The sequence below is a fragment of the Bison bison genome, unplaced genomic scaffold, assembly GCF_000754665.1.
Source record: "Bison bison bison isolate TAMUID 2011002044 unplaced genomic scaffold, Bison_UMD1.0 scf7180017864180, whole genome shotgun sequence".
Taxonomy (NCBI): domain Eukaryota; kingdom Metazoa; phylum Chordata; class Mammalia; order Artiodactyla; family Bovidae; genus Bison; species Bison bison.
The window spans coordinates 8,924,976-8,951,726 of NW_011494752.1; the positions used below are offsets into that span (position 1 = coordinate 8,924,976).

The 26,751-nt window shown below is 55.0% G+C and overlaps 2 protein-coding genes across 2 annotated transcripts; one reads left to right on the forward strand and one right to left on the reverse strand.

Annotated features, from left to right (window-relative positions):
• Positions 1–782: 782 nt before the first annotated feature.
• TOP3A (topoisomerase (DNA) III alpha) lies at positions 783–21,559 on the reverse strand. Its single transcript, XM_010842904.1, has 19 exons — positions 21,173–21,559; positions 14,594–14,653; positions 13,470–13,543; positions 12,639–12,714; positions 11,834–11,942; positions 11,180–11,323; positions 10,908–11,078; positions 10,651–10,751; positions 10,162–10,236; positions 9,000–9,082; positions 8,272–8,479; positions 7,247–7,432; positions 7,037–7,166; positions 5,956–6,069; positions 5,708–5,873; positions 4,956–5,096; positions 4,265–4,387; positions 3,046–3,734; positions 783–2,007 (listed from the first exon to the last, which is right to left on the reverse strand). The coding sequence occupies exons 1-19, from the start codon at positions 21,350–21,352 to the stop codon at positions 1,829–1,831; spliced, it is 3,009 nt and encodes a 1,002-aa protein (XP_010841206.1). The 5' UTR covers positions 21,353–21,559; the 3' UTR covers positions 783–1,828.
• A 66-nt stretch (positions 21,560–21,625) lies between these two features.
• On the forward strand, positions 21,626–26,726 carry SMCR8 (Smith-Magenis syndrome chromosome region, candidate 8). The gene has a single exon (XM_010842905.1). The coding sequence runs from the start codon at positions 22,121–22,123 to the stop codon at positions 24,485–24,487; it is 2,367 nt and encodes a 788-aa protein (XP_010841207.1). The 5' UTR covers positions 21,626–22,120; the 3' UTR covers positions 24,488–26,726.
• The last annotated feature ends 25 nt before the right edge of the window (positions 26,727–26,751 follow it).

The window sequence follows — 26,751 nt, forward strand, 5'->3', positions numbered from 1 at the left end:
CGGGCCCCCCCGCCTGTATGACCTCAGGGAACTTTCCAGGCTGACCCTGCACCCCTGCCCAGCATGAATACTGGTGAAGACAGGATGGTGCACCCCTGCCCTGCGGAGCAGGCCCCTCCCACCTTTGAGCTGAACACGGAGGCAGCTCAGGAACCTGAGACAGAGGTCTGGGGGGAAAGGTGGCCGATGCACCCCGAGGGCAGCGGGGCCTCTGCCCAGCATCCTGGGAGGCCTGTGTGGAAATCTCCCTCACAGTGTCCACCCATCTGTGTGATGGTCTCACCACCTGTGCTGACAGCAACCCTGCCCCCAGAACCTGACCACCCTGTGAAGGCCCAGCCCAGGACCCCCAGTCCCACTCGGCATTTCTGGTCCTGGTGGGCATGGGAAATCCCCGTGGAGAGACTGCAACCTACAGATGAGTTGAAGGTCGTATCCTTCAACTCAACAGCAAAAGCACAAACCACCCCACTGAAAAACGGGCAAAGGTCTTGAAAAGACCTTTCATTTCTCCAAAGAAACATGAAAGGCCACGGGAGTGGTGAAAAGCATGCCCAACTGCAGTGGTCACTGGGGATATGCAAGTCAAAGCCACGAGATGCCACCTCAGGCCCATGAGGATGGCAATATGGGCAAGGGCACGTCGGCAAGGATGTGGAGAAAGGGGAACTCTGGTGAGAAGGTAAAATGGCGCAGCTGCTGTGGAGAGCTTAGTGCATAGAATTAACTGACCCAGCAACCCCACTCTTAAGTGTGGATCCCCAAAAATACAGGTGTTCAAATAACTTGCACATAGAAGTTTACAGCTATACTGCTCCCAACAGCCAGGCGGTGGAAACACCCCCGTGTCCATCAACTGATGACGAGTGAACACAGCGGACTAGCTCAGTCAGAAAATCACAGAAGGCACCGCTGCGTGACCGTGAGGGCCACCCCAGGAGACGGGCGCCAAGAGGGAAGCAGAGAGGGGCCACGACTATGCGGCTGTTTATGTGAGATGGTCAGCACAGGTGAAAACCAAAGGGACAAAGTGGACTGGGCCACTGGGCTAAGACCAACACCCAGTGACCAGAGGCTCCAGGAGCAGTTCTGGGCAGCCCACTGTCCAGTCCAGGTGTGAGGGCTGGTCTGAGGGAAGGGTTTGGGGCCAGGAGTCCCAGAACAGGTTGCTGCTTCAGCAGCCATACAACTCAGTCATGCTCAGCTTACTCCTACTTATCATCTGAGCTGCAGAGCAAAGTCCACCGACTCCCACTCAGCTCCATGGTTCTTGGGAGGCCGAAACGGCAGCATCTGCACCAGTTCTTCTTTGCCCCAAAGGACAGTGGTGGAGCTGGGGGAGGCAAGGCAGGTCAGCACTGCCCAGTGTCCTGCCAAACTTCCCCAGATGCTACACTGCCAGGGTCAAGGGGCTGGATTCTTTACTGAGGCACCTGAGCTGTGGGGCATCCTGGCTGCAGCTTGTTAATAAAGAGGCAAAAACCTTCCGCAGACACAACCTCCAAACAGGAGCCTCTCCCTGGCATCCCATCCTTTCTCAGGCCATCTGTGGGTGGAAGCCCCTTGCAGACAGGGCCAATCTCCACTAAGGCGCTGACAGCACAGCCCCTGTGAGTCACAGAAGGCAGCCTCTGTGGCTGCCCAGCCGTAGACACAGCTGTTCCTGGGTCCTGCACACAGGGCCACTGTCCAGCAGAGAGAGATCTGGACCCGGACTCAACAAACAGGCCAAACCCCGAGACCTGCTGGTGGACCCTGAGAAACAACGTGCTTCCTAAGACATAAGGATGGGAAGAAGGGCGGGGGGCCCCCTCAGCCCGACGCTGCCTCATCTGTTCTGAGGACAGAAGGGACGGGTATGTCCAGGCTGGTGGCAAAGGCTGCACTTCCGGGGTTTCTTGGCTGCAGACCCTGTGTCTGAGGAGCCGGCCCGAGGCCTCTTGCTTCTGGCCTCCAGCCCCTGGGTTCCTCTCCTGCTTCCTGGCCAGAGGGGGCCTCCGAAGGTCCCTGTGGGGAGAATGGAAGGTTGCTGAGTGCAGACGGGAATGCCCTCCGAGAGCCTTGCCACCATGGCCTTGGTTAGGGGCCCATGTCACCTCACATGCAGAGACGAGGACCTATTAGCCCAGCCACCCGATCGCGTGCGCGTGCGACAAAGACACGCTGGCTGTAACCAACACTCGCTCCCACCCGCCGTGCGAGGAGCCTGAGCTCTGGACCCTCCCTGTCCCTCAGGAGCCTCACAGCATGGACTGCCCCGTCACCCAGGACCAAAGACACCACCTCCTCCCAACAGGAGACCCTGATGCCCGCCGTGCGGGAGGTGGTCCAGCCCTGATGCCTCCTAGACAGACTGCCTCCTACAAGGCAGACGTGAGTCCCTTGGAGCAGTGGTGTCTCCAACCCCTGGCCTGCACCCAGGCTCTGGGCTCTTCCTGTGTGTGCAGACCTGCCACGTATGTGTCAGGATCACAGCTGTAGGTTAATAGGAATGAGAGAAAGGGAGAAGGCGCCCATCTTACTGAGTAAACAGGCTGAGAAACCACACCAAACGGCTCAAGGACATACAGACATACAAGGCCATTCGGTCTCTCTCAGACACATGACCAGGTACCTGCCGTGTCCCAAGATGGCCAGGTACCTTCAGGTACCTCATCTACCTTGACCCTCTGTCTGGGCAGTGGTTCTCCCCACACCCATCTGTGGGGGGCCGACTCAAACCGTGTAACGTGGGGCAGGTTCCAAATGTCAGGGACAGGGCTTCCGTCTTACTACACCAGGCCCCGACACAGACCCTGCTAGCTTCACAACGGTAGGAGGGGCTCCCAGGTCAAGCCCCACCGTGGGGATCCCAACAGGCCACGTGGCCAGTGTGGGCCTCATGGTCCCTGTCTGGGAGGCACGACCACAACCACCACCCAACGGAGACAAGAGCAGCTGTACATGGAGTATTGTGCAGTGCCGGGCATTTGCCCGGGGCAGAGCAGGCTGCCCGTGACCCCGCGGGTGTGAAGTCCTGGTAGGGAGGGCAGCCCCACCCCTCACCTGGGGCCACGTTCTCGTCCACCCACTGGAAGAAGCCGCACTGGTGCTCACGGGGCTGGGCACACGTGTGGAACTGGCGGCCCTGGTTGGGCCCCTCCTTCTGCACGGTGCGTGTGACAGCCGGCTGGCCACACAGGCAGGATGCGCCACCGCTGCCACCACTGCCAGGCCTGCTGGACCCGCCCAAGAGAGTCCCTGAGCCTGGGGGGTGTTCCAGGGGGCCGCCTGGGGGTCTGGACGCTGAGGAGGGAGGCCCGGCTCCTGGGTGGCCGCTGTCAGCCCATAGAAAGAAGCTGCAGCCACCACTGCCACACTTGTAGAACTGGCGGCCCTGGTTGGGGCCCTCCTTCCGGACGGTGAGCAGCAGGGCCTCCTGGCCACAGTTGCAGGTCACCGAGTTGCTCTCACTCTCAACGGCGGGTAGAGGCAGAGTCCTGGTCAAAGCCTTCGAGGGCCTGGTGACGGGGGGCCGGGGCTGGCCCTGCTGGCCACTGTCCATTCTGTTCAGGGACTGGCTAGCCTGCAGGTAGCCGGAGGTCTGGCTGGCAGGCTGGCTGACTCGGGCGGCGCCCTGGGAGAACCTGAGGGCCAGGATCTCCCTCAGGGTCTCATCACACCCGCCGATGCAGCCGACAAATTCTAGGGGCATGGTTGGGGGCAGGCTGCCTCGTTTAAACTTGAACTTCAACCTGTGAGAACAGAAGATGACAAAGCACTCAATCCTTGGGTTAAGAGTCTTCTCCTGGGTCCACAGGGGGCTGTCCCCGACCCCCACCCCAGGGAAGCCACACAAGGCACAGCCACCTCACAAGAGGGAGGAGGGGGCTGGGGGGGGTGGGCTCTGGGACCCAGTCAACCGCCCACACCAAGGTGCCTCTGAAAAGTGCCTGTCCTCGGGCCCCACTGCAGCAAGGTCCAGGGCCTCTTGGCTTATGGCTTGGTAATGGCGCCCAGCAGCAAGCGGCTCTGCCCTACTGTTAACCCAGATGTTATTCTGGCAACATTGGAACACAAGCTGTTCTCATTTTTTTGCTTTGAAAATAAATTGTATCCTAAAGACCTATCTGTTAGTATGCAATTGTTACAAATTAACAAATATTTAAAAACCTGCTTTCACTTTGAGAATGTGGTAAATCCTCATAAGCATAAGTTCTCTGAGATCCTTGTGATTTCTGACACATGACCAAAGGTCCAAGGGCCAGTCGAGCGTCCATCTCACCTGTAAACTGGGTGCGGCTGGCACACTGGGCACACGCTCACATCCCTGCTGGCCTCCAGCACGCTGTCCGGGAACCAGATGGCCGACCGACACTCAGGGAAGCCCGTGCAACCGAGGTAAAACCTGGGGAGCAAGGCCGGGTCAGATGGGCAGCCCCGACGCTGGGACGGTGCCATTGGTGGGGACACTTATGTCTGATCACAGGTGATACTCAAGCTTCTGGAGACATGGTCCGTGACACCAAGTGACGGGAGGCCCAGCCTGCACTTGTGTCCTTGAAACCCCCTCAATCACTGCTGATGCTGTCTCCTGATGAGAAACCACCAAGCCGCCACCAGCGCCCAGACTGAAGTGGGGCCTGGCTGCCCAGGGTGCCCTCCGAGCCCCCAGCTGGACGCGCCTCAAAGAACACAGGCCTCACCCTCCTGCAGCTCTGTGAGGAGCAGACGGGCTCAGTGGGTCACTGATCAGGAGGCCTGCGCCACCGTCCATGGAGCATCGTCCATCCCCAGGGGACAAGCCCTGCCTCCACCAGCCCTCAATTCCCACGAGGCCTCACACCCGAGGCCACCATTTCAGCACCAGCACCCAGTCTGGGCTTTTAAATAGGACACAGAACCAGAGGATGGGCCTGCATGACAGTACTGGGCCTCAGGGGCGGGGGTAGGGTGAGGCATAGCCAGACACTGACCCGCCACTCTTCCTGGTCTTAAGAACCATGTCCCGGCTGCACTGAGGACACTTCCTGATGGGCTCGGGCACAGCCGGGAGGGCATCCTGTGGGGCTACCTCTGTAGCCGCCCCGAAGTACTGGGACAAGGCCTCGTCCAACCTGAGGAAACGGAGAGCATTTCAAGTCAGGCGCCCATCATGCATGTGTGACTCACACAGCATTCTCCCACAAACGGGGCCATGGGGGCCACGTGGCCTGCTCCCGAGGTGGCCGCTCCCAAGGTGGCCGCTCCTGGGAGTGATCCAGCTGCAGGCAGGTGCCCCTGCCTCACCACCTGCCCCACAGCAAGCAGACCTTAGGCCATGCACACACTCCAGATGGTCTGGAATCAAGTCTAAATGGCTCGTGCATTTCTTTTCAAAATTGGCATGGAGTAAAAAAATGTGTTATTTCCAACAGAATACATAGACACGCTACTGGCCACGGGCACCCCCGAAGGCCCAAGAAAACGGGGCACACGCCCACACTTGGTGCACCCACAGGCAAACCACCACCTGCTAACTCAGGATGGGATGGAGATGGCATATCTAAAGCCCAGAACGACTGGACCAGACCCTCCTGGCTGTGGCTGCCAGGCTGACAAGGGTCTGGTGTGAGGAGCCAAACAAACGGATGGAGAGAAGGGAAACTGCAGGTGGGGTGAGTGCCTGGGAAGGCCACAGTGCACGGAGCGGCCATCCCCAGGGCCCAGCGGGCCGCCCAGCACTCACTTCCTGGCTTTGGCCACGGCTTCGATGAACACCTGCTTGTACTTCTGCACCTGCTGATGCAGGACCACCAGCTTGTCCTTCTTCCCCTCGCAGATGAGCTTCAGGTCAGCCTCCAGCTCGGCCCGCAGATCAGGCTTGGACATCTCGTAGCCCATGGAGTCATAGCCTGTGGACAAGAGTAGCGTCGTGTGGCCTGGATACACTGTGGGGCTTCGTGACCATCACCCCCAAAGCCCCCAGCTCCTCACCTTCCACGAGCCCCATGCCCAGGTGCCCAGGGAGAAAGCGCTTATCTGGCGTGAGCCCAACGTACATCCGGGCCTTGATGGTCTCGATGTGCTCAGCGTGCGTGGCGTCCGTACCTGCAGGCCATTCCTGTCACTCAGGCTCATCCTTAGCCCCCAGCCCCACAGGCCCCTTCCTCTGCCTGGACTTCCTACTCCAGGGGACACAACTCCACTCAGAGCCAGCCGTGCAGAAGCCTCGGCAGCAACCTCACCTCTCCTTCACACCCACTCACTCCAGCAGTCACATCCCGCTGTAAATCCCCTGTAAGCTCCTCCCCCCACCTCCCTCTGCAGTGAGGGCTGGGGCTCTGCCCTGCTCCACCCTCTCCCTATACTCCCACCCCTTGTGGCGCTGGTCGCCCTGGACTCAGCTGCCCTTAGAGCTGTGGTGAAAACTGAGGGGCAGCAGGTCAGTCACAAGGAACCCACCTGTAAAGCCTGGGCCACAGGACTAATGGGAAAAAGTATTCTGGCCCAGTTTCTTTAAGAAAAAAAAAAAATCTGATTTTTAAACAACTATGGGAAATACTTTATCAGAAGCTAAGCACATGGTCATCCATGAAGAACCCGAGAGGCAGACTCAGATCGCATGGGGGCCCTGCACGTGCTGAGCAGGTGAACAAAGCCAAGCGTGACTGCCAGAAAACAACCGCCACTCTCGGCTGCCAAGCCGCCAAACCCTGATGCTCCTGAAGAGGAAGGTACCTGTTTTTACGTGGGTCTTCACAGTTTTAAATGTTGGTACCTTGCTAAATATACAACAAAAACCAACAAATCCCTGTGAGGGCCAAGAACGCTGGTCAGCGTGGCCCAGGTGAGCCTGAGTGATGGGGAGCGCCTGTGTCCACCTGCGGACGCACAGGGCCGCGGCCAAGGGCGCCGACTGTGGCGTCACCTGGACCCAGGGGCTCACGGCTCACACACTCTGTGCCCTGAGGCAAGCTCTTCACTGCTCCTGAGCCGCCCTTCAGCTATGAAGTACGGAGAAGACAGCCTCACTTCAGCTAAGGAGTACCAGTTACTATGACAACCAGCTACTGACCAATGCCGTGCTTCTCCATGAGGGCAATGAGGTCAGCCTCGGTGAGCAGCTGGGGGGGACTGGTCTCCCCGTCCACCATCTCCACCGTGCTGGGCTGAAAGCAGGTGCCTTGCTCGTAGACAGGGAGGGTCTACAGAGGCAGAGATGCAATGGTCAGCCCACCTGGTCCCTGAGCCAGGAATAGGACGGTCCCCCGCCCAGACGCGTCACCTTGTCACTCCAGCGATCATACGGGTACACGTCCAGATAGTTCCGGGCCAGGATCATGAGGCCGTGGGCCACGAAGCGCTCCTGCGCGATGTCGATCTCCACAGTGGTCTCCTGGCCCTGGGCATCCTGCGAGCAGCAGGCCAGGAAGTGGCGGACGATGAGCTCGTACAGTCGCTGCTCATCCCCCTGCGGGCAGAAGAGGAACCCAAGCGCCTCCAGACACTGTCTGGCCAGTGCTGCCTCCCAGCCCAGAGCTCCACACCCGTGTGCAGGGCAGGCAAATCCATGCTGCTTGTGGGGTCAGGCCCATAAACTTCACAAGTGGAGTCCCCTTCCCTCAAGACTGGAAAGCAACTCCTCTGACGTAAAGCCTGTCTGAGCAGGAAAAAAGGTGAAAGCAAGTTTCCAAGAGGGCCCGTGTACGCAGGACATGCGGCGTGAAGACACTCAGGCAGCCCCAGACCTACCACAAACACAGGGTAACGGTAACCTCTGCCCTTTCAGTTACTAGAGACACAGTGAGGCCCCCTGGCAGGAGCCTGTAAGACGTTCACACTCAGATCCCAAATCCTCCTCTAAGAACGTCTGCAAGGGAGATGTGACATCCACACACACAGCCACGGTGCAAACGCCTGTCGAATACAATCCTTCTAATCCAAGCCCAGCAAATCCAGCACATGCACACAACCATCAGATGTCATGCTGCACGACCAGCCCAGTCTCAGGGGGAGAAGGTGGGGGCTGTGTAAGGGCTCAGCGAAGGGCCGCTTGGTCTGCGGGAGGGTCAGGGAAGCAGTGGAGGGAGGGGAAAGCATGGTGCGGGGCCTGGATGGGCTGTGGGATCCCTCAGTGAAGCCAGGCACAGACTGTGGGAGGAGAGTGTTGATATGACATCTCTTCCCCGCAATGGAAGAGAAATTTTCAGTCACGCTGTTCCTGAAGTCAGATCCCACAGAGCAGATTCAACCTAGGCCTGAGCCCTGACCTCCTCGTGGTCCCGAGGCAGCATGGCCAGGAATACCCACCTGCAGGCTGTCAGTGTATTTGGTGGGGTGGATGGGAGGGTGCGCTTGGTCAGACTTATTCCCATTGCGTGGGGTGGGGCCACCGCGCTCTAGAATGTTTCGAGCAAAGGCCCCCCAGCGTGGATCCGGGGTCTGTTGCTCCACCAGTGCCGCCAGGTCTAGGTCTTTGGGGAAAATGTTCGTTTCAGTTCGAGGATAGCTGATGTACCTAGACAAGGCCAAACACACACAATGAAAAACGGCTGAGGTGGTCGAGAAACGACTGAACTGACCCAAGAACACTGGTGACCCCAGTAGCAGCCCATCTGATCCAAGACCTTGCGGTGCCCAACCGTGGGGAAGTCCCGAGACGAGACCCCAAGGGGAGGAGCAGCAGGCACTCCTGTGGGTCACCCCGAGGGGTCAGAGCCGGTTCCAGGCCGCCCACCCTAGCCCCGCCCTCCCACAGGCACACAAGTGCCACATGTGCTGCCTGCCCTGCAGGGTTCCCGCGCCCCGTCTATGAGAGGTCAACAGTGGGATCTGGACGTACTCTGTGGGATCTTATTTTAGGTTGAAAGTGACTCTGACGTGCCCTTTCCATTCTAAAAGAAGACAAGGCCAAAGTCTCTCCATGGAGAGCTGGTGACATCTAGACAGTCTGGTTTCCCCACGAGCTCAAGTTCTAAGATGCTTCACCCTGATTTAGACGCATCAAACTCTCTTCCCAAACGAGGACTCAGGCTTACCCTTGGGTGTAGAGCTTTTCTGCAATCCTCATGGTTTCTTTAGCATTTATCCTCAACTTCCGAGATGCCAGCTTCTCCAGCTCCTGTCAGATGTGTGACAGAGCATGGGTCAGAGAACACAACATCCACACCCTCTTCTTCAGCACCCCTCGGCCATCACCCTGGCTGCGTCACACACGTGTAAAAGGCTGTGCTGGGGAAGGATTCCAGGCCCGTCAGACAGTCAGGCCACAGCCCAGGGGTTGTCGGACTCTGAGTGCAGAAGCCAGAATGAGTGGGGACAGGAGTGGACACACTCCTGGGCACAGGCACTAAGGGATCTGACGAGGAGGGCTGGACAGGGGCGGGGCCAGGAACTGCGTTTCTAACAACGGGCTAAAGGACTTATTCCACTGCCGCAGTCTGAAACCTGCACTCTGGGGACACCATCCAGACCTCGGGGCCTCCGATGGTGACAAACATCCATGCAGGCATTCAGGGGGTCACCAGCTATCCCTTCCCTTGGTGGGGGGGGCCCTCTGAAAATGCTGCTGGCTACATATCTGAGCACGTCAACCAGCAAGGGATGACGCACGTAGGGCCACTGCACACAGCCTGTAACCCGTGCTGCCCCTGCTGTCCCACAGGCTCCACCTTCAGAGTGAACACACCCTGAACTCTCCTGAAGAGTGGGGGCTGGGAAGCGGCACCCTAAGGTGTCCTGCTAGGTGGCTTTTCCTGGGGTCACAAAATTTGAGACGCCCTATTTGGGGGCAGGTTCATAAAGTGGGTATGCAAAATGAGGTTTACACAGATTATGCAGAAACAAAGAAAATGCTTTTCCACTTTGGTGGAAAAAACTAGCTATTCCAATAACAATGCTGTTAAAAAACACAGGGAAAACAGAGGACAACACCAAAACCGCAGCAGCAACCACCCAAGGCTGGGACGCTTCGGTGACTTCTCTCCCTGCTCGTTCCCCACGCCCCGCACAGAGCAGTTACGACACGTTTATTAGCTGCTTGAGCACGTCCTGCTCTGGGGTCTGTTTTCCTTCCTGCGTGGCACCAGGAAGACAGATGCCCCTGGGCACATTCTGCAGCAGAAGCTGGTGCCCCCCACGGACGCCAGGGCTCCTTGGGGCTGGCACAACGCCCCCCACCAACTCCCATCCAGAACGTACCACAGTGTCCAGAGCTTGAGGCCTCCACTTGCTCTTGGCTTTGGACCTGACCTCTACCACTGTCGCCCTGGGATCCTGGGAAGATAGGGAAAGCTGAGGTCACCGTGGCCGGCCAAGCATCTTCCCCAGTTCTCAGGGCCTGCAGAGCACCTGCTTCTACCCAGTTCCCCAGCTTCCAGCTCCAGGATCTGTGGTTCCTGGCTGGCCTAGCGGGTCCTTATCTGCCTCTGGCGAGAGTGCACTGTTTTGGGACAGATTCCAGCTACACATTTATTAACATTCCTGGTTTCACCTGAAAGTTCTACAAGTCTTTCCTTCCACAGTCAAAACTGTTTTCATGGGGTCTTACTGGTGCCAAAAGCTGATGTCCTGAGATGCATGCTGAAAACTGCAGTCCCGTGGGACACAGGACAGAGAGGAGCAGCTTGGGAAGTCCCAGGACAGTCTTCCCAAATCACCACCTTCCTAGACCTTCTCAGACCTTCTCACCTCCATGCACATCTGGTAGAGGACGAGACATGCCGTGTGATTGAAGAGACGATGCCTTTTCCAGCTGAACTCTACCACGCCGTCCCTGTGGTCATGAGTCACTGTCGGAGACACAGGAAGGCCATGACTCGGAGAGAGAGGCCCATCACAGGGACAGCAAGAGCCACCTCAGACACATGACAAAGGGGCGAAGACGGCGAGGCACAAACCACCCCCTGGACCAGTACCCGGGCTGCCCTACAGGCCCCGGCCCACACCTCGGATCTTATGGAAGACTTCCGGCACAAATGCCTGAATGGCTTTGAACCTCTCCACCACGAACCCCAGGGTGGGGAACTGGCAGCTGCCGTAGCTGATAAGCTGCTCTGCCAGCACCTCGGGGAAGATCTTCTGCAGCCGCAGCGTCTGGAACCTGGTGAAGGCCGCCCCTGGCAGAGAGGATGGACAGAAGTAGACACCACAGATGGCAAGGTCACGGCTGGATGCGCGCCCAAGCCCCAGTCCCCCACCCCCATAGCCCCCTCCTCACCGATCCGCAGGTCCAACTCCTGCCTCACATCCACGGCGTCGCTCACTCTCTGGTCGGGCTCCGTAAGGTTTTCACATGCCGTCCGGACAGCACGGGTGGTGATCTCGGAGAAACGGGCTCGCAGCACCTGCAGGCTGGGCTTCACTGCGCAACAGAGGGGGCACGGGGCAGGCTGGTCACACGGGCTCGCTGCTCCCAAACCACCCTGAACCCTGAGGGGGTGAACCAGTCCAAGAGGCTATGGTGTCCAACTTCACTGGTTCAGTTAAATTAGCCATGTGCTGCCTAAGAGGGAAGCCTTGTGGTGGCCAGGCTGAGAGCTGTCAGAAACAGGGGCTGAATGCATCTCAGCAACCAGCTGAAGAAGCCTGGTGAGCCTCGCGAGAATGCCCACGTCCCTTGCTGTCTTGGGCCTTGGGCCTAGGGAAAAGCACCCCCACTCTCTGAAGCCCAACAGTGGCCTTCAAGTCACCCTCTCACTTACCTGAAATCATTCAGCGGATGTCAATGGTTATTTAATGTCCAGGTATCGTACAGCCTGGACCAAACAGGCAACAAGCCCTGGGCTATGGGGGCCAAGCCCTGACACACGCCTGGTGAGTCTGGCAGGGGGACCTGGGCTGAGCACCACCCACTGTGGCCTCAGATACTCACCGGCCTTGCACACGTGGATGACCTCAAACCCAATGTTTTCACCCTCTCTGTCGCAGTCGGTCCAAATCACCAGGGCCTGGCATTGCTGGGCCTCTCGCTCCAGAGTTTTCTGAAACGCCCAGTTGGGATAAGAGGGTAAGAGCAGGCCCTGCGGAGCGATCGCCCGACAGCTCTGCACTGGACCTGCCCACTGCTGGCGAGGCTCCTTGAGATGCCAGCTCGGTGAGGCCTGTCCCCACCGGGGGCACTGAGGAGGCTAGGTCACCAGAGCAGCCAGCCTGCCCGGGAGCTCCTAGAAGACAGGGTTTATACCATGACACCCACGTGAGGAGCCCAGAAACTTGGCTCTAACACACACTTTCAGCTCTAGGAGTTCTGACCATGTCCTGGGTTAAAAAAAAAAAAATCAACCCTGAATTGAGATTCATCCCAAGAAGGGCCCCCAGTCGGGAGTGAACCAAGGACAGGTGCCCCAACAGCCTGAGAAAGCAGAGTTCAGGGCCAGATGGCCACTCAGGGCCTGCATTCTCCCTCCAGTGCGGGGAGCAGGAGCTGCTCTGACAGAAGCACGCTCACCCCCAAGATCTCCTCAGGTGGCCACAGTCCACACAAACGCTCACCCGGGCCCTCAGCCACTTAGCCGAAGTGGCCTCACCTCTACAGAAAGGATGGGAATGTTTTAAACCATGGTGCCTTGTTTAGTGGAAAACCTCAGTTCTCATGCCATCAAAATATATAGAAACCTCTCCATTTAATTACGTGGTGGTTGTTCAACTGCAGGGCCACGCGTCTCCCAAGATCCTACCTTGATGTCTACAAAATTCTCTGGGCAGTACTTTTCAATTTCTGCTTCAAACAGGACAAGAGGATTGCAGCTCTGCCTGGAAAGGAAAACACAAAATCCTAACTCAGCGCAGGAGGGAGAAAGCCATCCCAGTGCCCTGGTGGTGCGTTCCCGCCAGACACAGGCCCCGAGAAAAAGCCAGAGGACATGAGTGAGACTGTGACCTTCGGAGAGGCACTTCCCCTGGGGATTAACGGGAGCTGCTGAGAAGAAATTCTGGAGCCCTTTCCTGTATATCTGCAACAGGGTAAACGCAACCCAAGGTCTGGGTGGGGAGTTCCCTAGTTGTCCAGTGGCTAGGACTTGGCATTTTCACTGTACAGCCCTGGTTCAATCCCTGCTTGGTCAGGGGTCTGGGTATTTTGGGGAACACACCTGAAAGCGTGTATTTATTCTAAGCATGTGGTGAAAATTCACAGCAAACAAGTTAATCCTAGGTCACTGCCATGGTATCTGCGGTTTGTGTCTTCCTAGATTCACAGGCTGGAATCCCAACAACTGTGGGATGGTGCCAGAAGGTAGGGCCTCCTGGAGGCCATTTGAGCTCTTATAAGGGGCCCTGGCCGGCTCTCAAGACCATCTAGCGCTCCGACCTCTGGCCTCTGTAAGTGGGAGAAATGTGTTTCTGTCCTGCACAAGACACCCACTGACTGTGTTTTGCTACAGGAGCCGAATGGACTCAGTTATCTTACTGCTGTAAGTTACCTAACACTGACATGCCTCAGACTTCCCGTGATGCTTTACAGGTCACTGTAATAATCAGAATGTTCTGCCCCCAGGGATTGAACTGACCATTTGCGAAACTGCATCCGGAAATCATGGGCCAGCAAGTGTCCTGAGACTGAGGTCATTACCATGGTGACATTCTGAATGAGGACAAAATTCACGTTAGCCTTGTTTTTCTTTAAACGTCAAACTTTTTATTTTGTATTGGGGTACAGCCAATTTAACAATGTTGTGACAGTTCCGGTGAACGGGGAAGGGACTCAGCCACACACAGACGTGTATCCATTTCCCCCCCAAACCCCCATCCCATCCAGGCTGGCACATAACACTGGGTAGAGTGCCACGTGATACACAATAGGTCTTTGTTGGTTATCCACTTTACATCAGCCTTTTAGCAATTAGATTTTGCCAAGTCAAAGTAGGGAACTTTTATAACTTCTATCAAAGAGAAAAAAAGTGGTTCTCAGGGGGCTGGGGGGAAGGGAGGATGAATGGGCAGAGCACAGGGGCTTTGGCGGCAGTGAGAATACTCTGCATGGGGTCCTAATAGTGGGTACAGGTACACATTCACGCAAACCCACAGAATGCACAAGAGTGGGGTGAACCCTAATGTCAACTTGGGACTCCAGGTATAGATGATCTCGTGTATCCCGTCAACTGTAACAAAGGTGCCATCTGAGGGGGTTGCTGGGGGGCTGTGTTGAGGCAGGGTGTGTGTGTGGGAAACCTCTGTACCCTCATCTTAGCTCTGCTGCAAAGCTAAACACACACAACCTCCCCAAACCAGAAGACTGAAAAGAAATAAACAAATACACCTCTTCAAAGCCAAAGCCACAGTAATATTAATACCATTCTAATTCTGGCTCCATGATGCCTTTTATATTTAAACTACAGTATACTAGCTTGTTTCTTGTCATAGACAGCTACATTGGGACCATGTTTTATAAAAAATAGACTTCCTTATGAATTATAAAATGATAACCTGTCACCAATGATCTTCAGGTCATAGAAACAGTTTTTCTTAAAAGACATTGTATTGTCTACAATGGTCAGGCTAATTCTCCTTGATTAATTCTAAAACACAAGCTCTCTCTTTAGCCATCACTAACACCCCAAGGAATGTACAGCAAGATGGCAGGTGGATCCAAAAGCATCCTTCAGCCACAGGATAGAAGCCCTGCAGCACCTACCTGGCCACACAGATGATAATCAAACTCATAGATCTTGTTGAATCTTGAAAGTCCTTCCCTCTAGAAAGTGAAATAAAAATAGAAAAAAATATATAAAGCACATAAAAGACAAACTGAGTCCTCACATAAGGATCAAGCAAACTCCTGCAGAATATTACAAATGCAACAGAACTTCCTACAGCTAAATACGAGGCAAGATCACTAGGCCCATTTGTGAAGTGGCCCCTCCACACTCAGGGAAAAGCAGGGACCTGGTCATGTCCACTGAGGTCAGCGGACATGTTTCTACAGGTGAGACTGGACTTGTCCAAGATCACGTGACAATTACTTCAGACAGGATTACGACGTGTGTCACCAGTTCTCTGTTCTTCACACATATCTCTACTTCCCAGCCATACAACTGCACCAATAAACAGGACCCTGGGCAAGTCATTCACCTTTCTGAACCTCACTTTATTCTGAGTAAAGTCATCTGTAAGGTCCCTCTCTCTGGCTTTGAAATCCAGTGAAGCTGTGAGTCCCAGTCAGGCCTGGGAACCAGCCTACACCTGCCTCCTTAGCTATACTTTTCTGTGAATGAGACCCTCTCAGAGAAGATCCCAGCCTTCAAAAAGGTGTTAAAAGTAACTACATGTGTGAGTTTCACACCAACACAGCACATAAGACAAGACACAAGCAAAGTGGGACTCTGGGAACCTGCAAGCACCAAGGAGGATTGTGTCCAGAACATTCTCCCCCAGCCTCACACAAATTTTCTGTGGGGAACAATGAGTGCAGATCCCTTCAAGCCACAATGGCAAACTTAAAGTGGGAATTTATTTTCATATCTGATACACCAGTTCACTGGGTCTAGTGCCGCTGCTGCTGCTAAGTCGCTTCAGTCATGTCCAACTCTGTGCGACCCCACAGACAGCAGCCCACCAGGCTCCTCTGTCCCTGAGATTCTCCAGTCAAGAATAGTGGAGTGGGTTGCCATTTCCTACAAACTGCAACTGCTGCTTAAGCCCTTTTAGTCCAGAGAAGAGAAACAGTTGAATCAGCAGCATTTCTACCTCTTTCTAAGAACGCATCAAAGCTTCTCAGACAAACTCCTGCATGGGCTCTGATACGTACCAAGGCCCAGACTCTCTGGCTGCCACAGGCTGAGTCCAGCCAACAGCCTGGCCCCAGCCCAGCCCCCGTGGTGTGTGTCCATGGTCCCCACTTTCCTGGGAACAGTCTTGAAACTGTGTTCTAATCCTCTTCCGGGGGATGACCTGTCTAATAAGATGTGTGCACCCCAGGGCAAAGCTCTCCCAGGCAGTCTCCGCCAGTGGACTGTCCTGAGGAACCAAAACGTTTTCCTGGCATTTCAAACTTGCCCCTGACCGACTCCCCCTAAGTTCCCAGCTGAGGATAGCACTCAATTATGCATGATTCCATTGACTGGGTAAGGTGCTCAGGAGTGGGCTGCTTAAATTCCAGCAGAGTTCTGGAGCCTAGAGAAAGAAGAAAACTGTGTATACAGACCAAGAAGGTGGCTTCAGTGATCTCTCTGCAGAGTCATCCATGCCGTCAAAATTAGAGAAAACAAACAAACTCCCCTCCAGACGCCAGAGCAGTCCCTGTTCTAAGCACTCTACAGGAAGTGATAACGTTGCTGCCACTGAATTTACAAGACTTCTTCTGAATATAAATCCTCAAAGATCTATGAGTTACTATCAGTGGTCACTGTCCAAGTGGGACTGCTCTGCTTACACACATTTATGTTCTCTGAACTATCTTCAGTAGTTACTACCGTTTAAGTACTACTATTCAGGAGAAAAAAGATTTTATCTTAATAGTGAACTTCTCTCAAACATATATATGTTTCTACATACAAGTCTTTTCCATGATGAGTATCTAATTACCTATCATAAAAAAAAAATAATAATAATTACCTATCATAACTACGACTTGATTTTACCCCCTGGTGCCATTACTTGTTACTTCCATTCTTTTCTACTACTAAGCTGCAAAGGCCATCCCCTGATTCTGAGCTCTGCGTGTGGATGTCTGGGCTCCTCCTTCAGAATTCACGTCCCTGAAAGGCAGGGATTATGTCATGGGAAGCAACCCCTGTGTGAGGGCTAAATAAGTGAACAGACCCATCTCTGTCTTAGAGAGTGACATGCATGGGAGAGAGGGACAAGCAGCTGGAAGGTGACCCATGACAGAGATCCCAGCATCAAGAGCTGTGAAAAATGCATCTGGAAACAGAGATGAAAATAGATGGAGAGGAGCCTGAGGAAAGACTTCACAAAACAGGTTACTTAACATCACACAGAAAAATTAACCCAAAATGGATCAATGACCTGAATATAAGAGCTAAAACTCTTTCGGTTTGCCAATGGTTTCTTCAGTTCAGTTCAGTCGCTCAGTCGTGTCTGACTCTTTGCGACCCCATGAATTGCAGCACGCCAGGCCTCCCTGTCCATCACAAACTCCCGGAATTCACCCAGACTCACGTCCATCGAGTCAATGATGCCATCCAGCCTTCTCATCCTCTGTCGTCCCCTTCTCCTCCTGCCCCCAATCCCTCCCAGCATCAGAGTCTTTTCCAGTGAGTCAACTCTTTGTATGAGGTGGCCAAAGTACTGGAGTTTCAGCTTCAGCAACATTCCTTCCAAAGAACACCCAGGGCTGATCTCCTTCAGAATGAACTGGGTGGATCTCCTTGCAGTCCAAGGGACTCTCAAGAGTCTTCTCCAACACCACAGTTCAAAAGCATCAATTCTTCGGCGCTCAGCCTTCTTCACAGTCCAACTCTCACATCCATACATGACCACAGGAACAACCATAGCCTTGACTAGATGGACCTTTGTTGGCAAAGTAATGTCTCTGCTTTTGAATATGCTATCTAGATTGGTCATACTTAGACATGATAGTAAAAGTATAACCAACAAAAGGAAAATTAGATAAACTGGATGTCATCAAAATTAAACTTTTTTGTATCAAAGAACACTATCAAAAGAGAAAACAACCCACAGAATGGATGAGAACATCTGCAAGTCATACATCTAAGGAGGACCTAGTATCCTGAATATAGAAAGAACTCACAGCTCAATAACAAAAAGACAATTCAAAGCTGGACAAAAGACATGGACAGACATTTCTTCAAAGGCAACCCAGCAACTAACAAGCATATGAAAAGATGCTCAGTGTCATCAGTCACTTGGGAAGCACAAACTAAAACCACAAGGTATTTCACACCCACTAGTATGGTGGTGGTTTCGACTGTGCCAAAGCCTTTGACTGTGTGGATCACGACAAACTGTGGAAAATTCAAGAGATGGGAATATCAGACCACCTGACCTGCTTCCTGAGAAATCTGTATGCAGGTCAAGAAGCAACAGTTAGAACTGGACATGGAACAACAGACTGGTTCCAAATCGGGAAAGGAGTACGTCAAGGCTGTATATTCTCACCCTGCTTATTTAACTTATATGCAGAGTACATCATGAGAAATGCTGGACTGGATGAAGCACAAGCTGGAATCAATTGCCAGGAGAAATATCAATAACCTCAGATATGGAGATGACACCACCTTTATGGCAAAAAGCAAAGAAGAACTAAAGAGCCTCTTGATAAATGTGAAATAGGAGAGTGAAAAAGTTGGCTTAAAACTCAACATTCAGAAAACTAAGATCATGGCATCTGGTCCCATCACTTCCTGGCAAATAGATGGGGAAACAGTGACAAACTTTATTTTTTGGGGGGGCTCCAAAATCACACTGAAGATGACTACAGCCATGAAATTAAAAGATGCTTGCTCCTTGGAAGAAAAGTTATGGCCAACCTAGACAGCATATTAAAAAGTAGAGACATTACTTTGCCAACAAAGGTCCGTCTAGTCAAAACTATTGTTTTTCCAGCAGTCATGTACAGACTGAGAGTTTGACTATAAAGAAAGCTGAGTACTGAAGAATTGATGCTTTTGAACTATGGTGTTGGAAAAGACTCTTGTGAGTCCCTTGAACAGCAAGGAGATCCAACCAGTCCATCCTAAAGAAAATCAGTCCTGAATATTCATTGGAAGGACTGATGCTGAAGCTGAAACTCCAATCCTTTGGCCATCTGATTCAAAGAACTGACTCACTTAAAAAGACCGTGATGCTGGGAAAGATTGAAGGTGGGAGGAGAAGGGGATGACAGAGGATGAGATGGTTGGATGGCATCACCGACTCAACGGACATGAGTTTGAGTAAACTCTGGGAGTTGGTGATGGACAGGGAGGCCTGGCGCGCTGCAGTCCATGGGGTCGCAAAGAGTCGGACTGAGCGACTGGACTGACTGAGGATGGCGATAACTGGGCTTCCCAGGTGGTGCTAGTGGTAAAGGACCCGCCTACCCATGCAAGAAACTTAAGGAGTTCAATGCCTGGGTTGGGAAGAACCTCTGGAGGAGGGCCTGGCAACCCACCCCAGTATTCTTGCCAGGAGAATCCCATGGACAGAGGAGCCTGGAGGGCTCTGGTCCAAGGTCTTGCAAAGACTCAGACACAACACAACTGAAGCAACTTAGAATGCATCCAGAACAGTGATAATTAAAAAAGGAAAAAGTGTTGACATAATATGAAAAAACTAGACCATCAATGGAGAGAATATATTATGTTCCAGGCAGTGTGGAAAATAGTTTGGCAGTTCCTCAAACAGTTAAAGATAGAATTAATTTATGACCCAGCAATACCACTCCTAGGAATTTACCTCAAAGAACTGAAAATGGGTATTCAAATGAAAACTTGCGTGTAAGCGAACGTTTACAGCAGCTCTATTCCCAACAGCCAAAAGGTGGAACCAACCCAAATGCCCACCAACTGATGAAAGGATAAACAAAATACGATCTGTCTATACAACGGGATATTATTCAGCTGTGAAAAGAGATGCGGTGCTAACACACGCTATAACGTGAAGCTTCCAAAAATGCTAAGTAAAAGAAGACTGACACAAAAGGCCACATATCACATGAATCTCTTCGTATGACATATCCAGGACACATCTTTGGGGACACAAGGCAAATTAGTGGCTCCCAGTGGCTGGGAAGAGTGGGGAAAGGAGGGTGACTGCTTAATGGCTACGGCATTTCCTCTTGGTGTGATAAAACCTGGAACTAAATAGAGGACAAAACTGGGGGTGTAGTGAACACTGATGAATGGTACCTTCAAGACAGTTGATACTCATCCATGAAACACGTGGCTCTCTCATCCTCTCTTGCTATGCCCACTTGTTCCTTCCCCCAGCACCCTACACTCTCAGCTTTCCAGTTTTGAACTTGCCAAGCTGTTTCAAGCCAGTGGGTTGCCTTTTGTACATGTGGTACATGGAGCAAAGTGTAGTTGCTCAGTCGTGTCCGACTCTTTGCAACCCCATAGACTAGCCTACCAGGCTTCTCTGTCCATGGGATTTTCCAGGCAATAGTACTGGAGTGGATTGCCATTTCCTTCTCCAGAGGATCTTCTCAACCCAGGGCTTGAACCCAGGTCTCCCACGTTATAGACAGACGCTTTACAGTCTGAGCCACCAGGGAAGCCTATGTGGTTCTCACTGCCTGGTAAAACTTCAAGACTGAGGTCAAATGTGCACCCAGAAGTGCTGAGTGAGGGCCTGCTGTACTCCACACACATATTGGGTATGAGGGATACAGCAGGGGACCCAACAGCCACAGCTCTTTCCTTCGGAGCTGAGGGTCCATGGAAAGGCGACGGGGACTCGGATGAGATGAGCAACTTGCACAGCACATTATGGAACTGTAACCAGGAGGTGCCTTCCAAGTAGAAAGGGACACAGTGACAGTTTATCACACTGCACCCTGACCCTTCTGGGGGAAAGAAACGTGAAGAAAAGGTTCCCTGAAGAAGAGACACTTAAACGGAGGCCGAAGGATACAGAAAGTTAGCTGTGTAGACAGGCCAATCTCAAGGAGCCTGGAGCCCTAGGAGTTGGCATAGCCTGGGGCTGGTCACCAGGACGCTTAGCTCTGGGAAAAGGTGATGCTGTCAGCCAGCACCCGTACAACCTCTGCTCCAGTTCCCACCACCTATAGGCAAGAAGCAGAGGCCTGAGGACCCTGAGATGTGAAAGAAGGGACTTCCACCCGCGCGCCGAGATATGTCCAGAAAACCATTTCGGGGCCCACTTTTGTAACTGAGAGCTTCCTGAACAGCTTGTAAGGCCTCCGGTCACCCCCTTCCCAAACCTTTTCACCGTCTCTCTCCTCTGCGCCTCCCGTGGTCCAGAACAGACACTATCGCCACCTCGCCCGCCGGAACAGGGGCTCGGGCAGGTCGCCGCGTCGGATGCACCCAGACCGACGACCCCGCAGGCTCCAGAGCAAGCCAGGGGAGTTCGGCCGGCGGTTCCGCCTCTCAGACCAGCTTGGCACCCGCCGCCGCCCAAGGCGGACCTAAGGTCTCCAAACAAACTAGAGACATTAACTCCGTTTCTAAACGGGTTTAGCCCGTCGGTCGTAGCAGGCGCCCGGACGCCCTGCCCCGACGGCGGGGACGCCCGGAGGGAGCAGAGGCCGCTCGTCCCCGTCCCGCCCGCCCGGGGACCTCCTCACCCGCCGCATGCGGCCGCCAGACAGCAAGTCGGCTATGCCCTTGGCCGCGTCGTTCTTCTCGGCCACGCAAAGGATTTTCCGCACGCCTCGCAGGGCCACCTCCATGGCGGCGCGAGTCAGGGCCCGAGTACCGGGCCGCGGCAGCCCCCGGAGAGCGCGGTGGGCGGCCGGAAAGATCATCCCCGGGCCCAGCGCATCTGCAGTGCCCGCCCCGGGAACCGGGAGTCTCCAGCTGGCCCGCTATCCCGCGCACAGCCCGCTTCCGCCCGCCTTTCAGCCGCTTCCGCCAGCGCTAGTCGCACAGCCCCGTGAACCACAACTCCCAGGCCGCCCTGCGCGGCCGCCTCACTTCCCTGCCTTCCCGCTCCGCTCTCGGGAAACGCAGCTCTCCGGTTCGGAAGTTGACGCGGACGTTTCCGGGTCACGCGGCACGACAGCTCGAGTCATGTGACACCAAGATGGCGGCGCCGCGGTAGCTGGATCCGGGTTGTGGCGTCCGAGGAGCCGTGACGGTTTCTGCCTTCGGGCCGTGGGAGTCGTCACGCTTGGCTGGTCCGTGCCGCAGCCCGCAGCCGCGCACTGGGCAACTGTCCTGAGGTGGGGCTGTTGCCGTGGTGGTGTGCTCGGGGGAGCGCCGGTGACCTCGCTGCGGGTGCCCGCCGCGGTCGCGGGAGGAGGCGAAGGGCAACCAGTCTCCTGGGTCTTCCTGACCTGCGGAGTTCCTGGGGTCTCCTGAGGCCTCCGGAACCCTTGAAGGAGCCACACCTTTGAGGGGCTGCGAGAACTCGAACCTCCGGTTTGTGATTGGCAGCCTCGGACCCCTGAGGACGCAAAGAAGACTGCTCCGCAGGGACTTTGCTTCCTCCTCCAGAGGCCTGGCTCCCCCGCGTTGGCTACCTCCGCATCTGTTCTACTTCCTCTCCATGTTCTTCCCATATACCTGAAAATATGATCAGCGCCCCTGACGTGGTGGCCTTCACCAAAGAGGACGAGTACGAGGAGGAGCCTTACAATGAGCCGGCACTGCCCGAGGAGTACTCGGTGCCGCTCTTCCCCTTTGCCAGCCAAGGAGCCAATCCATGGTCCAAACTGTCCGGGGCCAAGTTCTCTCGGGACTTCATCCTTATTTCCGAATTCTCTGAGCAGGTGGGACCCCAGCCCTTACTGACCATCCCCAATGACACCAAAGTTTTTGGTAATTTTGATCTCAATTACTTCTCTTTGCGGATCATGTCTGTGGATTACCAGGCCTCCTTCGTGGGGCATCCTCCTGGCTCTGCCTACCCCAAACTGAACTTCGTGGAGGACTCCAAGGTGGTGCTGGGTGACTCCAAGGAAGGGGCCTTTGCTTACGTGCACCATCTCACCCTGTACGACCTGGAGGCCCGCGGCTTCGTGAGGCCCTTTTGTATGGCTTATATCTCGGCAGACCAGCACAAAATTATGCAGCAGTTCCAGGAGCTCTCAGCTGAATTTTCCAAAGCATCAGAGTGCTTGAAGACAGGCAACAGGAAGGCTTTTGCCGGGGAACTTGAAAAAAAACTGAAAGATTTGGATTACACCAGGACAGTGCTACACACGGAGACAGAGATCCAGAAGAAAGCTAATGACAAAGGGTTTTACTCATCTCAGGCCATCGAGAAGGCCAATGAACTGGCCAGTGTAGAGAAGTCCATCATCGAACATCAAGACCTTCTAAGGCAGATCCGCTCATACCCTCATCGCAAGTTGAGGGGGTCCAGTTTGTGTCCTAGGGAATCGGAGCACATCCAGGATCCGCCCAGCCAGGCAGCCACTACCTCTGACCCTGAAGAGTCTGCTGACACCGACCATTATGCCTGCAGACCCTCCTACACCCCGAAACTCATCAAAGCAAAGTCCACCAAGTGTTTCGACAAGAAGCTCAAGACCTTGGAGGAGCTCTGTGACACCGAGTACTTCACCCAGACCCTGGCGCAGCTCCGCCACGTTGAGCACATGTTCAGAGGGGACCTTTGTTACCTCCTGACCAGTCAGATTGACAGAGCACTCCTGAAGCAGCAGCACATCACCAGCTTCCTTTTTGAAGACTTGGTGGAGGTCAGCGACAGACTGGCTGAGAAACAGGAGAGCACAGTCTCTAAGCCCCATCACTACGTGCCGCCTTCTGAGTCTCCAGAAGACTGTTTGGTTCCTCAAGTATTAATCAGTGTGGGCTCCTACAAATCCAGTGTGGAGTCCGTGCTTATCAAGATGGAGCAGGACCTTGGGGATGAGGCATCAAGGGAAGCGGCCGTGATGGAATCAAGCAGTTTTGACCCCCAGGAGAACTTGGACTACCTGGAGATGGACATGAAAGGGAGCGTTAGTAGCGGAGAGAGCATCGAGGTTCTGGGCACAGAGAAACCCACCTCTGTGCTGTCGAAGTCTGAGAGCCAGTCCAGCCTCACAGTGCCCTTGAGCCCCCAGGTCGTCCGGAGCAAGGCAGTCAGCCACAGGACCATCAGTGGGGACAGCATCGAAGTCCTCAGCACCTGCCCCTCTGAGGCCCTCATCCCTGACGACTTCAAGGCCAGCTATCCAAGTGCCATTAACGAGGAGGAGTCCTACGCAGAAGGCGGCCAGGGGGCCATCCACTTCCAGGCAGGCATCAGCCCACCGGAGGCGGGGGAGGCCGAGGAGGGCAGCTCGGGCCTTGCTTTGCTGCAGACAGATGCCTCCTGCTGCATCGGGAGGGAAGCTGGTGCTCTGCTGGTGCCGCTCTCCACCCCAGGCCACACACTCTCCGATGAGGACAGGGTCGTGAGCGTTCCCCCACAGCGCTACCGGCAGAAGGACCAAGGGTTCCACGTGGACTTCTCGGTGGAAAATGCCAGTCCTTCTTCCCGAGACAATAGTTGTGAAGGCTTCCCTGCTTATGAGCTGGACCCGAGCCACCTGCTGACCAGCCTAGACGGCAGTAAGACCAGCCTGGATGACCACTCCGATGCCACCAGCTATGGGAGCAGCGTAGCCTCCACCAGCTCCGACAGGACTCCCTCCTCCATGCCTCCTGCTGGCCCCTCTTCCGAGAGGCACAAGAAGAGGGCAGGCCAGAACGCCTTAAAGTTCATCCGCCAGTACCCGTTTGCCCACCCAGCCATCTACTCCCTGCTCAGTGGGAGGACGCTCGTGGTCCTGGGGGAAGAGGAGGCCATGGTCAGGAAGCTGGTGACTGCGCTCTCCATCTTTGTCCCTGGCTACGGCCGCCATGGCAAACCCGTGAAGCACTGGCTCTCCTCCCCTTTGCACATCACGGACTTCCAGAAGTGGAAGCTTATTGGCCTGCAGAGGTAACTGGTCACGGGGTGGGACAGGCCCTGGCCGTAGGAGATGAGCTGTCGGGTGGCCGTCCCTTGGGGTGAGGTTCATGGGTCCTGTGGGGGGCCCCACACCAACTCACTGTGTCACTTTGGGCAGATCCTTTCCAAAGGGACTTCGGTTGCGAAGTGGTTCCTGACCCTGGTCTGTACCTTGTTGTATCAAAACTGTTTGGGAGCAATTTCTAGAATCACAGGCTTCTTGGCCCCACCTGCAGAGATTCTGATCGGGTTGGCTTGGGGTATGAAGTGGAGTCACGTGGTTTGCAGCAAGGTTTGGGAATGACTGGACTTCTGGATCTCAGGTCCCTGCTGAGTCTCTAGTTCACACTATGGTGTAAATGACTGAGGCGAGGTCTGGGTCTTAAGAGGGTAGCAGTGCTGGGAAAGGCAGCCTTCCTGGCTCCCCCTCCACTGTCCTGTCGGCTGTGAGAGCCGATTCCTCCACCTCTTAAAAACTCTGTCTCCACTTCACTCCCTTGTGCTTTAGCAGTTCCTTTTGGGGTTTTCCACTCTGTTTGTCTAGCTTGAAGGACTCCTGTCCTTGAATGTGCTCTGGGCTCAGCCTCCTCGCTCCTCTCCCCAAACCTGCCTTTGCTCACCTGCAACATGCGGGCATTGAGAGGGGTGATAGCTGGAGTCCAGTCCCTGGACCATAGAGAAGGGCATCCTTGAGTTGCTCCCTTGCAGTGGGCACCCAGGCAGGGCCCTCCTCCCTTCTGGGGAAATAGGAGGGTTGCATCACTGAGCAGTCATTTGCCAGATGTTTACTGAGGCTGATAAGTGGCAGCCACTGCGCCCAAGGCTGGATTACAGATGTGTCCACAGTGGGGCATCCCTGTGACAGGCTGCCCTGCTCCCACTCCAGCTGTGACCTCTCCGTGGGCTGGGTGTTGGGCCAATTGTGTCTGATCCCTGTCTGCTGCTCTGATGTCCACGGGGTGAAGACCTGCCCTGAGGAAGGTAGGCTGGGTGGCAGGGGCAGAGCCAGGCCCTGGCCCCTGGCCTTGAAGTCATGGAGGGTTCCTCCAGGAAAGTGGGAGACCCGTCAACAGTGGCAGCTGAGACCTTGGAGGTTGTCTGATGACTCGTGCCATGAGCCCTCCCTCCCAGAGCTCCTGAGTGCACAGGGGTTGAGAATTGGACATGTGCCCCCAGAGGGTCCTGCTTGGGTGTGAGCCACAGTGGACAGGCTGGGGGCCTTGCCCTCCAGGGCACCTGTCGCTGGAGGGTTGACCGAAGGACCAGGAGGAGAGTGGGGACTGGGCTTGCTGCGGCTTCTCTAAAGGTGTCCTGGGCAGTGAGCAGCAATGAGGTGGGGGGCACTCTGAGGGGATGAACCAAGGCTAGGGCGGGGGTCCTGCAGCTGCCCTTCAGAGCAGGGAAGGGCTGCCCCCTGGGATGCACGTTGAACCCGGGCCCCAGGGGTGCTCAGAGCTGAGGTGGGTGGTGAGCCAGGCCGGCAGGTAGGTTGGACACTGAGATACGAGGCAGGTCGAGGCCCCTGAGGGTCAGTGCTAGAGGGTCCAAGCAGAGGGTGCCTCTGTGTGTCCACTGCGCTTGGTCCCATGCTAAGTCAATATGGAATCTGAGAGCTGGACCCAGGACAGTCCCTACCCCGCCTCCCCTGGCACTCCTTCCCTTGCTGAGCGAACCCCACCCACCTTCTCGCCTCTGACATGCAGGGTGCCGCATGGGTTACAGATCCAAGTCTGCAGAAGCTCCTGGCACCACACTGGTCAGCACCAGGCTCGGGGTAAGGGCCAAGCGCTGTCCTGAGCACCCCGGACTTGCCCTCTGAGGTGACGCAGTAGCTAGGACCAGCGTCTGCCTCACAGACAAGGCTCAGAAGTAAAGGAACTTGACTAGGTCACAGAGGAAGAAACAGGTGCACACGGAGGTCAGGGAGGCTGGGTGAGGTTTGAGTTGTCATAAGCCAGGCACAGCAGAAAGGGCCTGGTGTTCAGGCAGAGCAGAACCTGCCCCCCACTGGAAAGCTTGGCATGGCTGCAGGGGAGTCCCCAGGGAACTAACAGCTGGGCCTCAGAGACCAGCAGAAAGCGGTCATCAGGGCTTCATGAGCCACACTAGGATTTGACCTCCATCATGAGGGCTGAGGAGCCGTGAAGATCTTTGCGACCACATTTGCCTTCCAGAGAGCACCAGCGAGTGGGGCTGGCCGGGGCTGGCCTCTTGAGAGGGGGCCCACCCCAGCTTCTGCCCCCTGACCTTGATCTGTGT

Bases quoted from the DNA above. Each gene is read 5' to 3' on its own strand.
- TOP3A (XM_010842904.1), bottom strand. From the start codon at position 21,352: ATGATCTTTCCGGCCGCCCACCGCGCTCTCCGGGGGCTGCCGCGGCCC. The intron at 12,715-13,469 runs GTCAGTTCAATC...TTTCCTTTCCAG, and splicing joins CGGATGCAGTTTCGCAAATG to GCAGAGCTGCAATCCTCTTG. The intron at 11,324-11,833 runs GTGAGTATCTGA...TCTGTTGCGCAG, and splicing joins CATCCACGTGTGCAAGGCCG to TGAAGCCCAGCCTGCAGGTG.
- SMCR8 (XM_010842905.1), top strand. From the start codon at position 22,121: ATGATCAGCGCCCCTGACGTGGTGGCCTTCACCAAAGAGGACGAGTAC.